Genomic DNA, 16834 nt, shown 5'->3' with positions numbered 1-16834 from the left:
ATTTTTAAGAGTCCATCTAGTGAATTCACACAGCTGCCCTGGACCTGGTACTGATCTGACCTGTATACCGAGCCCATCTTGGGCACTTCACCTTCATGAGTGTCTTTATTCATCTTGCTCTTCACAATGACAGTGAAGAAAAGAGGCCCACCAACGGAACCTTCTCCCAGATGGATCAAGCCACTGACCACAAACTGCGCTTACAGCTGCTAAAAGACATGCTCGTATGAACAAGCGAATGGCCAATAGCCAAGTAAGTCTGTACTTAGTTCACCAAGTGAAAGCCACTTGCCTTAGCATTTTACACTTGGTCATTCACAACATGCTTGCTGTCTATGAATCAGTAAAGCACATTGTTCCTGAGCCATGAGGATAGAAAACCAGCGACCCTGCCTGCCATTGAGCTGTTCACACTTGGTTGAAAAATCATTTAGACTACCATTTGAGGACTTTTTATACATGACTAAAACAAGGAGGGGGAGGGAGAGAGAAAGGGGAGGAAGGGGAGAGAAAGAGGGAGAGATTCAAACTATGGTAATTTCTCCATTAATTTTTCTATACGTAGGTACTTTGTTGGACACTCTTGAGAATATAATGATGTAGAAATTTTTGTCTTGTTTTGTTTATTCTTCCTGATTCAAACACATGTCCAGAATCACAATCCCTGAACAGCAGTTCCTTTGGTGCCGCCAACATGCTATCTTGTCACATCTGTACACTCGGGATGTGGTTGACAACTGTCTCAGCTCACAGACAGCACCAGCCTGGCTCTCAGAGAAACATGGGTGCCTAGTTACAGTACCAATAGATAACTATTTAGAGTGACTTTTTTGAAAATCTAGTTCTCTCATGGTTGGTACAATATTGCACTAAATTATTTTTAATCTAATTGACACTTAGAAGCAGTATCAAAATTAGTGCTTTCCACAAAAAGAAAACATTAAAACTGGGCAGTCTCTCAGGAAGCCTGGGGTCACTTGATACCTTCTAATGCTTAGATACCACAAAGTGCTGGGCAATATAGTAACATGGTATTTTCTTCCAGTGAGGAAGGAAGATAGGAGTTAGTTCCCACTTTTACTCAAGCCCTAGGAATCAGGGAGAAAGATGTGTATTTAATCGCCCAAGGTTTATGAGCTGTACCTTTTTCATAGGTCTGAGAAGGCAACATGTTGGTGAAGTCTTCACTGGGGAGACCGGACTCAGGGACATTGATGGAGCGGAAGGGGCTTCCTTGCGCAGGCGCAGATGCAGGCCCGGCCTGTGCGCCATGTTCTTCCTTTTGTGCTTTCCTAGCAAAGGAGACAACAGAAAGGATTTGGTTCTTAATCTGACAGATTAGGAAAGGCTCAATTCAGAATAATACCAGAGAATGAATTTTTAAGTTGAACTATATAAATTTTCCTTTATTTTTTTCTAATGTGCAGCCAAGGCACAAAAAGATTGAACTATATAAATTGCTAAATTTTTTTTAGAAATTATAAATGGCTAAAGCTGAACAGCTCATATGGCTCAACTTAATCCACCAACTTTAAGTATTATAAATCACTTCTAATTGTGATGTTTTCATTCTTATTTTTCTATTACCGGCTTCCCTGTCATCAGGATCTTTGATTTTGTTTTGATTTTCATTTGTGACACTGGCTAGCCTGTGATCTCACTATGTAGCCCTGGCTAGCCCGGGTCTCACTGTGTGGCCCTGGCTAGCCTGTAATCTCACTATGTAGCCCTGGCTAGCCTGTAATCTCACTATGTAGCCCTGGCTAGCCTGGGTCTCACTGTGTGGCCCTGGCTAGCCTGTAATCTCACTATGTAGCCCTGGCTAGCCTGGGTCTCACTATGTGGTCCTGGCTAGCCCGGGTCTCACTGTGTGGCCCTGGCTGGCCCGGGTCTCACTGCGTGGCCCTGGCTGGCCTGGGTCTCACTGCGTGGCCCTGGCTGGCCTGGGGCTTGCAGTGTAGACCCTGCCACATAGAGTCTCCTGCCTGTGCCCATTGTTAGGGTTAAAGGCGTGGTCACCATGCCTGGCTCTTATCAGGGTCTTTAAAGTTTTCAGTGTTGAGTATTTTCTTGGAATGATTTACATTCCCTTAACAATTCAATTGCAAGTACCAGGAACAGTAGCATTTCATTTGAAAAACATAACCATAACCTGTTTCCCAGGTTCAAACAACTGATTCCCATAGCACTAATGACTGCAACTATTCACTGGTGAACATTGACTTGTTTCTACCTGTTTGAGGCACTAATTTTCTTTCAGCTACCCAAGTAAGATGACAACAACACTGGAGAAACTGGAAAATTTTAAAATAAAGGAAAGTCACTGGTGTCCCACAGTCTTAAAGCAACAATCACTCTCTTTCTAGTTATCAATTTACATGTCTTTACATTAAAATCAAACCATGTACACATTGCATATCATTTTAATTTCATGTCATACCGTGTTAAATATATTTTCCCATGAAACACTACCATCCATTTTTATACTAACCATTTTTTCCATTTGTGTATGTGTTTGTATGTTTGCATGCATGTGGACACATATATGTAGATAAGTGTTCATGCATGTGGAGGCCTGGTGTTGAGGTTGTAAATTATCCTCCATTTCTCTTTTGCCTTGTTCCGTTGAGGCAGGGTCTTTCAATCAAACCCGAAGCTCACCAATATGACTAGTTCACTGGCTAGCTTACATCATGACATTTATGTGGGCTCTAACGATCCAAGCTCTGTTGCTTTTATGGATTTGTGGTAAGTGTTTTGGTTTTTTGTTTGGTTTGGTTTGGTTTGGTTTGGTTTGTTGTTTGCATGCATGCTCAAGTGGGTGTGTGTGTGTCTGTGTTTGTGTGTGTGTGTGTGTGCACTCATTCACGAGTGTGTGCGTGCACATACATGCCCATTTGCCTATAGAGGCCCCTGGAGTTGAAGTTGCAGGCATTTGTAAACCACCTGATGTGGTTCTGGGAACTGGACTCTGGTCCTCTGCAAGAGCAGCCTGTATTCTTGACTATTAAGTCATCTCTCCAGCCCCAGCATTAACCAGGAATATATGACTTCATCCCTTCCAGCACAGGCTGGTCTGTGCTGCTCAGGAGCCCACTCCTTACATGCTAATAGCTGTAAGTTTTCTCAGGGCTTCTGTGGAAGAGCCATTGCTTATAGGTTTGCCCTGAATAAATATTTTTAAGTTGTTTTTTTTTTTTTTTGGTTTTTTGAGACAGGGTTTCTCTGTGTAGCCCTGGCTGTCCCGAAACTCACTCTGTAGACCAGGCTGGCCTCGAACTCAGAAATCTGCCTGCCTCTGCCTCCCAAGTGCTGGGATTAAAGGCGTTGCGCCACCACTGCAAATATTTTTAAGATACTCACTTGGCTTTAACCTTTCGAGATTCTCTTCTCTTCTCTTGCTGAAGCTGTTCAATTTTCTGCTGCATTTCTTCTTGTTTGGAAGTGATGGCCTGGATCATGGACATTGCATTGCTCAGCTCTTCCTACAATGCAACAATTGCTACATTTTATACTGGTACATAGGGTAAGAGAACATAACAGTCAGTCTCTCATAAGCCTTTGCATAGTTGCATACTTTTGAGTAAATGGGGAAGGAGAGGTAAAGTATGTGGTCTCTAATTTCAACACGAGCTCAGAAACTGCAAACCATGCGGTAGCTATTGTTCGGTGATGACTAACGAACGACTCAGAGGGAACGTTCTTATCCTCGGCTACTGTAAGAAAAGGCAAATTTCCTGCTTCTGGTACTGAAACCAACATACTCTTTTCATCAGGGAAATAGAAGAGGCTCCCACCTTGAAGTAGTTTAATGAATTCTTCATCTCGGTGACTTTCTCTTCCATGGAACATCTGCAGCTCTTGACCTTCTCTTCCAAAGCATATTCTCCATGTTGGATCCGTGTCAGCTCCTGCATTGCTTCTGTGAAGCCAGTTTTCAGTTCTGAGGCCAGGGCCTGCAGCTAAACAATTGGGAAGAGTGAACTTGGCTTGCTGTAAGTTTCCATAAGTAGTGCCAGCGACCCCTTGACCTCTTTCTTTCTTTGAGAACACAAGCTCTCAAAAACTCCTGTGGGCTTTGCTTACCCAGGTCTAGAATCTTTCAAGTGACTCTGCCCCTATTCATCCAGGGCAAAGGTTACCTATGCAGTGTGCACTGAAGCTTGACAGGCAAGAACAAAACAAGCAGTTGGTACAGGTCCTCATGCATGCTGCCATTTTTTTTTTTCAAGACAGGGTTTCTCTGTGTAGTCCTGGCTGTCCTGGAACTCACTCTGTAGACCAGGCTGGCCTCGAACTCAGAAATCCACCTGCCTCTGCCTCCCAAATGCTGGGATTAAAGGCGTGTGCCACCACTATGCTGCCATTATTAATAGAGCTCTTGACACAAGAATGAGGCTGAAGCCGGGCAGTGATGGCCCACACCTTTGATCCCAGTTTAGGAGGCAAAGGCAAGAGAATCTCCGATTTCAAGGCCAGCCTGGTTTACAGAGAGTCCCTAGACAGCCAGGGCTACAAGAGAGAGACAGACAGAAAGGGGGTATGGGGGAGACAGAAAGACAGAGACACAGAGAGTCAGAGACAGAGAGACAGAGAAAAGGAGAGAGAGAGCGAGCTGCTTACTAGGAAAAAAACCATGTATGGAAGACAATTCTGATTCAGCACCTGAATTCTATGAGAGAAGTGATGAGCCACAGTCTCTGATTATCATCAGAATATAAAGAAATTCTGTACTTTTCCCCTAAAGAAGTGAAAAATAAAAATAAAAGCAGGGCTGAAGAGCTGGCTTAGTGGTTAAGAGCACTGGATGACCTTCCAGAGGACTCCAGCTCAGTTCCCAGCACCCATACCAAGCAGCTCACAACCATCTGTAACGCCAGTTCCAGGAGAGCCAAGACAGAATAAGAGGTAGTGGCATATTTCCCAGTGAGCTTTGATCCGTGTGTTGGTGGTGATAAGAGCCATCTTCAGCAGTCAGCCAAGGCAAGTGGGAAGTCCTCGCTGCACGCCTACTGGCTGGGCACCATGAGAGGAGATCACTTTTGGAGTCGTAGGGTACAAATCCTGTGCTTTCTCAAACAAGGATGAAGGATGCTAGCCTCTGGGTAGCGGTGTGCTCATCTGTAGACAGTTAGAATAATGACAACTATTTCCCAGGGCTGTCTAGAGGATGACATAAGTAAATTTAAGTAAAGCCCCCCCACACACACATAGGCTTGGTACAGAAGCACCCCAAATTTTTAAATCATTTTTTCTTCAAGTGGTAAAACAGAAAGTTAAACCCAAACAGAAATGTGGAGAAAATGGAACACTTCTAGAGATCTGTTTACTTATAGAGCAAATATCAGAGGCACTTCAACAGAGACTAAATTAAGATGATAGTAAGATAACCTTGTTGTCTTGATTTTATAATCTGGTTAGACATAGAACTCTTAGGTTCACATCTCTCTTCAAAACAGAAATGTTCAGAAGGCTTATTCTATAATTTAAAATACCATGTCTGGAAAGGTGACTCAGTAGTTCAAAGCACTTGCTGCTCTCTCAGAGAGCAAAGTTTGGCTTCCAGCACCCACACCAGACTGTTCACAACTACTTGTAACTCCAGCTCCAGGAGAGCTGAATTCCTCTCTGGCCTGCTGGGCACTGTGCTTATCCACACACAGATATATACATGTTGCGGGGCGCTCTGTCAATGTTGGAACCCACACTGCCAAAAGCCTTGGGGGCTAAACTGTTAGAGCCCACACTGCCCCAAGCTGCTCCAGTCAGAGGGTCGGGGTTCAGCAAGAGAGAGAGTGAGGACGGTCTCGAAGAATGGAGACTAGACAGAGTGTGATTCAATCCTGTTTATTCTTCAGTCTCTCTTCTTCTCTTCAAGTCCCAAGTCTTGAGTTCCTAGTTCCTAGTCCCTAGTTCCTAGTGCCTCCAAGTTCCAAGTTACTTCTTCTAAGTGCTAAGTGACTGTCTAATGCCTAATTCTCTGTTCTTCCTCCAAGTGCCAAGTGCCTAATAACTAATAATGATCTCTTCTGAGTTCTCTAGTCCAAGTGTCTTCTTCCTCAGTGCCTAATTTCTACTCCAAGTTGTACTCTCTAACCTAATTCCTAGTTCCAAGTTGTACTCAACTCTTCTGTCTGCCTCTCACCTTTTATATGTTTCACTTCTAAGCCACACCCTTAAGTCACACCCTTAGGTCTTAGGTCTCTAAATCTGATCTCTAAGTCACACAAGTCTCAGCTCTAAATCACAGCTTTAAGTCTCACACACCCAAGGGAAGATCCTGGGTATCTAAACCAAAATGTTAACAGAGTGTGCTCAGCTGTTGTAGGCTGATGTAATCAAGTCTCTTATCAGGGTATATGGCTCAAGATGGCTGCAAGGATGATTGCCGCCTTCTGTCGGCTCCCCACATATACATATTAATATAAATTTAAAATAAGGATATTTTAAAATATCTACCAAGTAAAGAGATAAGGTAAAGTCCAGGCACCTTGACAACCCACAGGTGGGTCTCTACATATGCGAACGTCTAGACATTTCCAAAACAAATTCAACCAAATGATTCCAACCTGCTCTGCTGCTCTCCATTACTGCTTAGTGTCCTATACCACATCTGTCACATACAGATGTTTGGCTTCTGTTGTTTTCACAAATGGTTTCTTCCAGGACTGGAAGTAGGGAGAAATAAGAGGGACCAAAGCAATTGTTCTGCAGAGAATAAGCAGAGCCGGTGGAGCAGCCAGAGCGCAGAGCTGGGAACAGCACCATTGGCCAGCTTGCCTTTCCGCTCCTTTTTGTTGGCTATTATCGCCATCTGCATGCATGCCTGTGGAAGTCACATGACAACCCTGTGGCATTGGTTCTCTCCTTTCGCCTTTACATGGGTTTGAGATTTGAAACTAGGGTCATCAGGCTTGGGCAGCAAACTCCCCTACCCAATGAACCGTCTCATCAGTCCCTCATTCCAAGCATTTTAAACTAATCTCTTAGATGTTGAAACAAAATCTGTGCAGATTTTACAACGGGAAGAAGGCAGTCTGGCTTTCATTACTGAGCTGCTCCTATTCCTGCCTGGGGGGCGGGGGTAGGGGAGAAGTAGAAGAAAAGGGAACACTGTCCAGGGGAGACAGGTGTTATCACGGCTGCCCCCAGTGGACATGTGGTTTTCCCCAGAAGCCAAAAGACAACAGCAGAGACAACAGAAAAGTCGAAAGAACTTTTCCTTAGCTTAAGAACCCCAGCTCTCAAAAACTTAAAAATTCACATTCTCTGATATCATATACAGGGATTCCGGTAACTGCATATTTTCTCTTCTCATCCTTGAGTGACATAATTCTACATACTCTAAGCAACATCAGAACCCAGACCATCCAGGGAGGGGAAGCTACCATGTGAGCTCAGCCACGTGACTGAGGTGAGGAGTCACATGTGAGATGCCTGGCTCTTCAAGGCCTCTTCAGCTGCAGGGCAGATTGGTCTTGCATACCAACCTGACCTTGGGAATAAAACCACTTGGAAGACATGATCTAAACATGGTATTCTCGGCAGCTCTCCGATCTGACAGCCCACAGTCCGCCACACAGCTTAGAACCAAATCCACCTTGTGTTCCAGCGAGCCGAACACATTCCTCAAACGATGGTTTTTTTTCATGAAGCTGATCTAGAGAAGTAACGATCCCTCCATCCTGCCAGTTGGAGGCAGGCTCCCGCTGGAAGCAGGTTCAGAGGAGACTTGAACTTCGAAGCCTAGGATTCCAGAGGGCATCTCAGAAACCAGAAAGAGTCCAGATTCTTCCTAATTACTGCTCTTGGTTTCCACTTCTGTTTTCTTTTTTCCTCTGCTTCTTAACTCTTCACTAGACGATGCCAGTAGTCATCTTCCTTTCTTTTCCCCATCAAACATCTCTTGAGCCTCACACTAAATGTTCATGAATTCCAACTTGTGTTTTATGCAGCCTTCCCATTTCTCTCCAACATATTGCCAAGGTTGGGAGCTACTATGAAGCAAACTCAGGGAGCTGTGCTGTGCCTTGGGAACTTTTCAAACTCATCAATGTTAAGATTTGAGAAACATCCACAAGTTACACAAAATTCCTGAAATCCCTGATCTTTGGGTCCAAGATCCCAAATGCCTTGGAATTCCCAGGATGCCGAAGACTTGTCTTGCTTTTTGCCTTTCACCGAAACTGCAGAGGAAACCTGGTTTTTTCTATCAACCTTCACCTTCCAGTTTTAGGTCTCTGTATTAATCCTCAAAGAAGCTGTGTTTAACCAGGCATTGTCACACCTGCCTTTAATCCCAGCACTCAAGGCAGGAAAACAGATTTTTCTCTTGATATAGTGTCTCACTAAGCAACCCTGGCTAGTCTGTAACTCACTCTACTTACTAGACTGGCCTCGAACTTATAGAGACCTACCTGCCTTTGTCTGAGGTTAAAGGGTTGTCCCACTATGTCGTTTCCTAGAAATATATTTTAAAATCAAGTTAATACAATAACATCTTCAAGGGATGGAATCTACCAAAAAAAATGGAAAAGTATTCCCATTGTCCCTCAGGTTTATGGTCCCTTCTAAAGCAGATCATGTTTTCTGACAGTTACCTGCCCTCTTTCCTCTTCCTTGACTACTCCTTCTTTTGGTTAAAAGTTTCTTAGAATTAACAGACTTGGGAAGCGCTCTCTTAAAACAAAGATGGCATCATCAGTATAGACCAAACACTTTCCCAGCTCCAATCCTCTAGTGTGGACTGATATACTTGAATATGTGGCACAGTGAGAGAATGAGGGCACACCCCTCACCCACAGCTAAATTTAGACAACGTCAAGGGAGTGACCCACATATCTGTAACAGATTCCAAAGCATACCTGACTTTCAAGAGGCGTACACACCCATCCAAAGGCCACAGGCAGGTCAGAGGAGAACAGACAGAGGTGAGTGCAGACAGCATTTAGAGGCCATGGACCCAAGAGGCATCATATCAGCACTGAGGAGACCTACCCCGCCCCCCAGGCTCTGTTCAAGCTTGCCACCCTATATGAAGTACTCTTCCTTAATAGTCATTGTCCAATGATTGGCTTGTCCTTGGGTACTTCTTTCAAATCTTTTAGTCAACAGTAATCTATCTCTTCCCTGCTGAATTATAGCCATGCCTTCACTGTAGCCTTTTCAAAAGCCTGCCTCATAGTCATCAATGTATTTCCATTGATATTCAATGTATTTCCATTGTATTTTCATTGATATATTCATCAATGTATTTTCAAGAGCTGCAGACATTCAAAAAAAACTAGGAGGTGCATTACATCTCTTTTAATTTCCAACTGGGCTAAGCAGCAGACTTTGCACATAATAGCTACTCACCAAGCATGAATGAGATTCACACGAGACTGTTTTTTCTACCCCTTTCCATTGTTGATCTAAGAGCAATACACTTAACACTGCTTCATGCTCCTGTTGCTGGCTTGCTCTAGTTGGAGCCGCAGAGGCAACAAACTCATGAAGGATGCTTGTGTTAAGTTGACTTTAGCAGCATTTAAATTCAACTCATCTAAATATTTCCTCTGAGCTCTCTGCTCCCCTGCACTTCTGTCTTCTTGCTTGAAACAGCTTAAAAACCCAACATAAGGAACCTGGGGGATTGCTTAGTAGGTGGATGCTTGCAAACCTGACGACCTGTGCTCTGTCGCACAGACCCACGTGGCACAAGAGAGAACTGACTGCTGCATATGCACATATACACACACATACAAACACACACATACACACATACATACACACAGATATGCACCTGTACACACGGATAAACATACACAGACACACACACACACACACATATATATATATACATACACACATATACACACAGACACACACAGACATACACTAATAGGTAAATATAAATAAATAAATAAATAAATAAGTAAATAAATGTAAAAAAATGAAGACTCTTTCCCCCAGGACCTGCTAGGCTCTGTCAGCTCTTTCTCGTGGAGATTCCAGAGAACCATATTAAGTCCAGAGAGAAGCACAAAGCTCAAACTGTCTTTATAAGACAACATATGGCAGAGTAAACATCCATAATTGCTAAGGACAGAACTTTAATTCAGTTTCTGGGGGAAGATAGAAGCCAAATAAACTCTTTTTTCACAGTTGGAGCAGCCCAGCAGAACTCTGGTGGCAAAAATACCTTGCAAAACTTTGTCTTTGTAAAGAACCCAATTATACCATTGTTTAAAATGAACTTAATTTTTTCCTGTCACCATTTGTAATGCTAACACTCTTTTAATCCTCAGTTCTCACTGGGTGGGTGGGTAGGTAATTAAGAAAAGCGTATTTTAGCTGGGTGGTGGTAGCATATGCCTTTAATCCCAGCAACTCAAGAGGAGAGGCTGAAGGATCTCTGAGTCCCAGACTGTTTTACAGACTGAGTTCCAGGACAGCCAGAGCTACAAAGAAAGCCCCTGTCTCAAACAATCAAACAAACAGACAGCATATTTTTTAAAATGTTTTTGCACAAGCTCTTACTATGTAATCTAACCCAGCCTTGAACTTGTAAAACTGGTGTTTCAGGGTCCCCAATGTAAGGGGTGATGGTATGTGCCACCACACCTGACTGAGAAAATGTAGCTCTTCCTGCATGGTCTCTAATGGCAATGCTATTGTCAGGTGTTATCACAGTGACAGTGCCATAGGCCAGAAAACCAGAGCTGAGGCGTTGAACAGGGGCTCTGATTTTACAGAGTAGCTTTCCTCCCAACCAGTTCTCTCAAAGGTGCAATATGAGTAGCTTCTGCCTTGCCTATCCCTTGGCCTTTTTAAAGCCAGGACACCTGGAAGCACCTAAATGCTACACACTGCTGTGTGTGAATGACAGTCACCACTATTCACAGGGCACAACTCACAACAAGGCGTTTGTCTTTACCTGGTAAATCTGTGTGGAAGGGTTATTCACCGGCATGTGTTCATTCTCTCCTGCAGGGAGAAAAAGCTTTATTCAATCAATATGATTTGCTCTGCCTGGGCTCTCATTGGATACATATAGGAAATAAAGTAATACATAGAATCCTACAACTGTGCCTGACTGACAAGAACCAGATGATTTCAGAACCAAAAAAAAAAAAAGCTGATGCTCACATTTATCCCCCACTGGCCAAACTATACCTACATGACAACATTATAGTAGGAAACCCTTTCTCACCACAGAAGGGACGTTTCTCTACCAAACTCAGTGATGTGGCAGTCATTAACTGGCTAGAGGGGAGGCCCTGAGGGACCTCCCTAGTATTCTTAGGCCTGACTAGTTTCCCTGAGCAGACATAACTGTTCTTTGCCAGGGTTATGGTTGGAATGAAGTGTCAACTTTTCACCTAGGAGACAAACCTCTGAGTACACTTTTGAGGGCTTGTCTAGATCAGGGTTGGCCTCCTGAGGGATTGTCTTGGTTAACTCATATGGGAAAATGCAAGTTAATTTGGGGCAGGGCCATTCACTGAGCATCCTGTACTGTATAAAATGGAGAAGAAAAAGTGGCTGGAGAGATGACTCAGTAATTAAGAACCCTTACTGCTTTTGTAGAAGACCTGGGTTTGGTTTCCATTACTTGTAACTCGAGATCTGGGGAATACGCCACCCTCTCCTGACTTCTGTAGGCACCAAATATGCATGTGGTGCACACACATTTTAAAATATTTTTTTCAGAAAATGGAGAGGGTACCAGGCAGTGGTGGCGCACGCCTTTAATCCCAGCACTTGGGAGGCAGAGGCAGGTGGATTTCTGAGTTGGAGGCCAGCCTGGTCTACAGAGTGAGTTCCAAGACAGCCAGGGCTACACAGAGAAACCCTGTCTCAGAAAAGAAGAGAGAGAGAGAGAGAGAGAGAGAGAGAGAGAGAGAGAGAGAGAGAGAGAGAATGGAGACGACAAGCATATGTTGCTCTCTGCTTTTATATGTGGCTGTCAAGTGACCAGTTCTGTCAGGCACCTACCGCTGCAACCTCCCTACCATGAGGGACTGTCACCTGACTTATGAGTAAATGAGACACATCTCCCTCAGGTGGTATTTTATCATAGCAACAGGAAACGGAAGCCAACCAGGTAGGTGCGTAGCTGTCATATACTGATCTCAGGAAGAAATCCTAGGTCCCTACGTCTCCCTCCTCTCTCTGATCATGGACAAACTCCAGTGCTCTGCTCTCATCTCACAGCCATAATCAGATGAGAGACTCTTGTCCAACCAGGCAGGAGGGCTGATGGGAAGGAAGTGCAATGGAGAGTTTCTGGAAGCTCATAGGCAGGAAGAATGCCATCACTAGAATCTGGAGACACAGGGAAACGTGCGATTGATGGAGCAGGCTGTAAAAATCATTAGGGAGAGAACCACGTTGGCTTAGGAAGTCTCTTTCAGAACCACACTGGTTGGCCGTGAAGAGGAGGCCACAGATGCCAGGCATTAGCTCAACCATTTTGCTGCTACTCCTGCAGCATCACTTTGCACAGAGGTCACATTGCACGAAGCAAGCTGCTCTCATGAAACTCCTCACTGCAAGCCTTTGGCTGCACAGGTGCACACATAGTTCTCCTTAGACAGACTGGTATAGAAAACCCCTCTTAGAGGAACCAGCCTTCATATGTTAACTTCATAAATACTGTATAACCTTGGCCTAGAACCTGGACTTGGTAGAGGCTGTCCGTATAAAATTCCAATGGTTGGAGGTTACCAAAACTCTTCATACAAGCTTGAGTAAGGATAATTTAGCCCATTTTATACTATGTCCAAACAAACAGCAAGAAGCAAGACTGAGAAACACAGGCCAGGACCTTAGGCCTAAATGTAACAGTTTGTAGTTGTCACCTGACTGCTCTCCAGCTGCTTGCTCCATTGGAAATGGCAAGAGTGGCTGCTTCTGACTAATGAGCAGGGACAAGAAAGTCTGCTTGCTCTTCTAGGACAGCCTAGAAGGTGCCAGTGTCTGTTAGAGAATGCACCTTATTCAACATGACCTGAGGCAGTCCTAAAATCATCACTGAGGAAAAGAAGAGAAGGACTCAAGCCATGTTACACCCGTGGCATTTTCTGTATGCCAGCAAGTCTGTGATCCCAAGGTAAGGATAGAAAAACAGCAATTGGTCAGACAAATCGATGCATGAGTTTCCTGAACCCCAAGCTCCAAAGCAAGATGGGAATCTGACCTTGCTTTGTTTTGGGTTTTTCCATGGTGCCCGTTGCTTCTCTCCTCCAGCTCACTCTTCAGCATTGCGTCCTCCTTGTCCTGGGTCAGGCCACCTCCCCTTCCCTGCACCTGCCAATTAAAGAAGTAAGGATACCTGGTAGTACTGTGAGGATACTAAACTGGTTTTATGGGTTAGCTTGGAAACACCAAATGCAGCTTAAGGGAAAACAGTTTCAAAAGAATAAACTACTAAACTGAGTAAGCTTTTAACGTGAAACTTAAAGTCAAGGACTGGAGAGATGGCTCAGTGGTTAAGAGCACTGACTGCTCGTCCAGAGGACCTGGATTCAATTCCCAGCCCCCAGATGGCAGCTCACAACTCTCCAGTTCCAAGAAATCTGACATTCTTACAGACATACAATCAGGTAAAACACCAATGCACATAATATAAAAATAAATAAATAATTTTAAAAGGCAAAGTCAGATATTTTACTTTATTATTATTAAGGAGGGGCACATACCATGACATGCACATGGAGATCAGAGGACAACTTTGTGGGGGTCGGGGTTCTCCTTTCACCTTTATGTGGGTGCTGGGACCAAACTCAGGTCATGAGGCTCCTAAGGCAAACTCTTACCAGATGAGCCATCTCACTGGCCTGCAAATATCATTTTATAACTATGAAATTTATTGAGAAAATATATGGTCTTTTTTAATATGCTACATTCTCCTTTGGATCCAATCAAATGGCTTTATTTAACGGTTTTATTAGCTAGTTGCTATTTCGGGAAATTGCCTTAAGAAGAAAAACCTGAGCAAGAAAGAAGGGCAATAAGTCTGTGCCTAGTCACCATTTTCAGTTCCTGGTGTCCTTTGTACACAGAAGTTTAACAGATGTGGGCTGACGTTGTGACCTCACAACGCGAAGATGCAAGTTCAGAATGCAGTGCAATGCCAGTGGAGAATGCAAGGGCTGGGCCTCACTTAGCCATTTGGCATTTCTCCCTTTCGGTACTTTAACCCTTGTGTTGGCTCAATTCCCCCATCTTATGAGCTTCCCATGATGAAGGCTTACAGTGCCCAGTTCTCCTAGTCTCCCATACCCCAGGCTTGATGCACATGACACGGGGATTAATGGTTGTTTTCCTTTGCAGGCAGCACCTCATGTATTGATTGGTCTCAAATACTGTGGAGCCAAGGATGATCTTGAAGTTCCTGATTCTCCAGCAGCTGCCTCCTGAATGCTGAATACAGGCATGTGCCTATATACCCAGGTTTTGTTTGTTGGTTGGTTGGTTGGTTGTTGTGGTTGGAATTAAACCCTGGGCTTTATGCATTCTGGGCAAGCACTCTACTGACTGAGCTACAGCCTTACCCCCTCCACAAAAATTTTAAAAATATATTATGAGGAGTAATTCTATTGCTATTTGTGAAAAAAAAATCTTGAAATATGTAAAGCCTAATTGCTATGGATAATCTACTTCAGCAGATTTAGTTATTTGACCTGCAACTAACTGGAAGCAGGCAAGCAAGAACTCATGTCCTAAAATGAAAATGTATTTCAGAGTGACAGTGTCAGAAAGCTCACAAATACAAATTTGTATGGCTGCTGACTTCAAGATATTAAAAAAAAAAAAAAAAAAAAAAAAAAAAAAAGGGGGCGGTGGTGGTGCACGCTTTTAATCCCAGCACTTGGGAGGCAGAGGCAGGCAGATTTCTGAGTTCCAGGCCAGCCTGGTCTACAGAGTGAGTTCCAGGACAGCCAGGACTACACAGAGAAACCCTGTCTCGAAAAACCAAAAAAAAAAAAAAAGTTTGATCAATAGAAGTTAGAAACCTTGCTCTATTTGGTTAACTGTAAAAGCAAAAGTAACTCTACATACATGTGTACATACAATGCATACACACATACAAATAACCAACCACACAACCTAGAGCTGGAGAAGGTGAAGACAGGAGTAGGCAGTCTTCCATGTGACCAAGGACCTACTGCCAGGGCAGTATCCTCTGACCCCCGAACAACAAGCCATGGCTGCCTATATGAGTATAATATATGAGCTGTATCCAGATGGTAGCATGGGACACAGTTACTACCAGTTACTACTGGAGTTCTCTGGTGGCTCCTAGCATGAGAGGGATCATGTACAAATGGGACCACCCAGACCCAGGATGAACTAAGGTGACTGGGTGCCCGGAGACCTAGACATGCATATCCGGAATTGTGTGGACACATCCCCTACACCCTGTTCATTGAATATCATGTGTAAACAGCTCTTTGGGTTCTTGGCCTTCATGCTTTCCATGTTCTGGGTGGGGGAGACTTTCTCCTCCTACAAGCCTGTGGGGCCGAGGCAGTGCCTTTATATAATAATCTGTATTTGCAACAGCAATCCTACCAGTGAACCTGAGCTGGTGATTCTCTACAAGATCTGAGGAGGCTTTGTGGGCTTTTGTGCCCACTAACTAGGACTGCCTCATTCCTAGAGGTTTCACCATAATGAAATCCCCAACAGAAGTCAGTGACATGGTTTAAAAAAAAAAAAAAAAAAAAAAAAAAACTGGAAAGTACGGTGAGAACACACAGAACGCCTCTACTTAAAAGCGAGCATCATTTTTGCTCACATTGTCCAGCTACCATTTTACTCTTACTTTGTAGCATTTACTTTGTAGCCAGGCATTTTATCTAATTTCAGTAGTTTTACTCATTTCCTTCTGCATCTCTACTGATATCCATCTCTGCCGCTCTCATGCCTCTCTCTGTCTTCACGTGATCACACCCAAACTTATCTACAGTATATCCGTGTGTGTGTGTGTGTGTGTGTGTGTGTGAGAGAGAGAGAGAGTATGTGTGTGTGAGAGAGAGAGACAAAGAGAGAGAGAGAGAGAGAGAGAGAGAGAGAGAGAGAGAGAGAGAGAGAGAGGAGAGAGAGAGAGAGACAGAGAGAGAGAGAGAGAGAGCGAGGCGAGAGAGAGAGAGAGAGAGAGAGAGAGAGAGAGAGAGAGAGAGAGGAGGCTGCTGCTGAAGACTTGTTTTCAACCTTTCTGTGCTTTGCCATTCTCACTTAATGGATCACAGAGACGGCTGTAGACTCCTTAGTTTGTCTATGGAAGCATCCTATTAGCTGCTTGCTACCCTGTGGTCTGAACGGCCTGTGTAGATCATTCCCACGATGTTAGGCCCTCCCTTTATTTACCTTATTTTGCCGCTGCAAATATGGCCCCAGGGAAAGCCTCAGGACACAGATGTCACATGGTGGATTTAAGATTTGATTTGTGTCTGTGTCTGTGTGAATGAAAGCCACGTGTGTGCTTGTGGAGGCCAGAGGAAGTTTAGATTCCCCTGGAGTTGGCACTGTGAATGCTCTGGTCTGAGCAACAAGACCCACGTGGGTCTGTGGAAGAGCAAGCAGGCTTGACAGATGTATGCCTCTTTTCTTTTTCACCAGTCTGGCCAATAGGCAACTTAACAGTTTTTAGTCCTTGTCAGTCAGGCAGATGGGTGACAAATGCCATTTGCTAGTTACTTCTGCTGACTGCCAAGCTGCTGAGTCTCTCCCGTGAGTGTTTCCTGCTGAGTCTCTCCAGGTCCTTACTGGAGAGGTGGCTTTGTCGCTCTGCAGATTAGCTATTCCTCTGAGTTGACAGGTTTTTTTTCAGCCATTTTCTTTT

At 44.1% G+C, this 16834-nt stretch overlaps 1 protein-coding gene across 15 annotated transcripts in view; it reads right to left on the bottom strand.

The window, feature by feature from the left end:
• Arhgef33 (Rho guanine nucleotide exchange factor 33) overlaps window positions 1-16834 on the bottom strand; it is a 121761-nt gene that overhangs the window by 76627 nt on the left and 28300 nt on the right. For all 15 annotated transcript variants that reach the window (XM_076942330.1, XM_076942334.1, XM_076942336.1 and 12 more), the window contains 5 exons: window positions 13184-13293; window positions 10919-10968; window positions 3798-3962; window positions 3364-3485; window positions 1144-1292 (listed from right to left, as the gene is read on the bottom strand). In XM_076942330.1, the coding sequence (XP_076798445.1) occupies window positions 1144-1292; window positions 3364-3485; window positions 3798-3962; window positions 10919-10968; window positions 13184-13208 (511 nt within the window). In that variant the 5' untranslated portion in view covers window positions 13209-13293. The remainder of the gene's footprint in view (window positions 1-1143; window positions 1293-3363; window positions 3486-3797; window positions 3963-10918; window positions 10969-13183; window positions 13294-16834) is intronic.

The sequence above is a fragment of the Arvicanthis niloticus genome, chromosome 11, assembly GCF_011762505.2.
Source record: "Arvicanthis niloticus isolate mArvNil1 chromosome 11, mArvNil1.pat.X, whole genome shotgun sequence".
Lineage (NCBI taxonomy): Eukaryota > Metazoa > Chordata > Mammalia > Rodentia > Muridae > Arvicanthis > Arvicanthis niloticus.
Note: the sequence above shows the minus strand (reverse complement) of the source record. Positions and strands in the feature narration are given on the sequence as shown.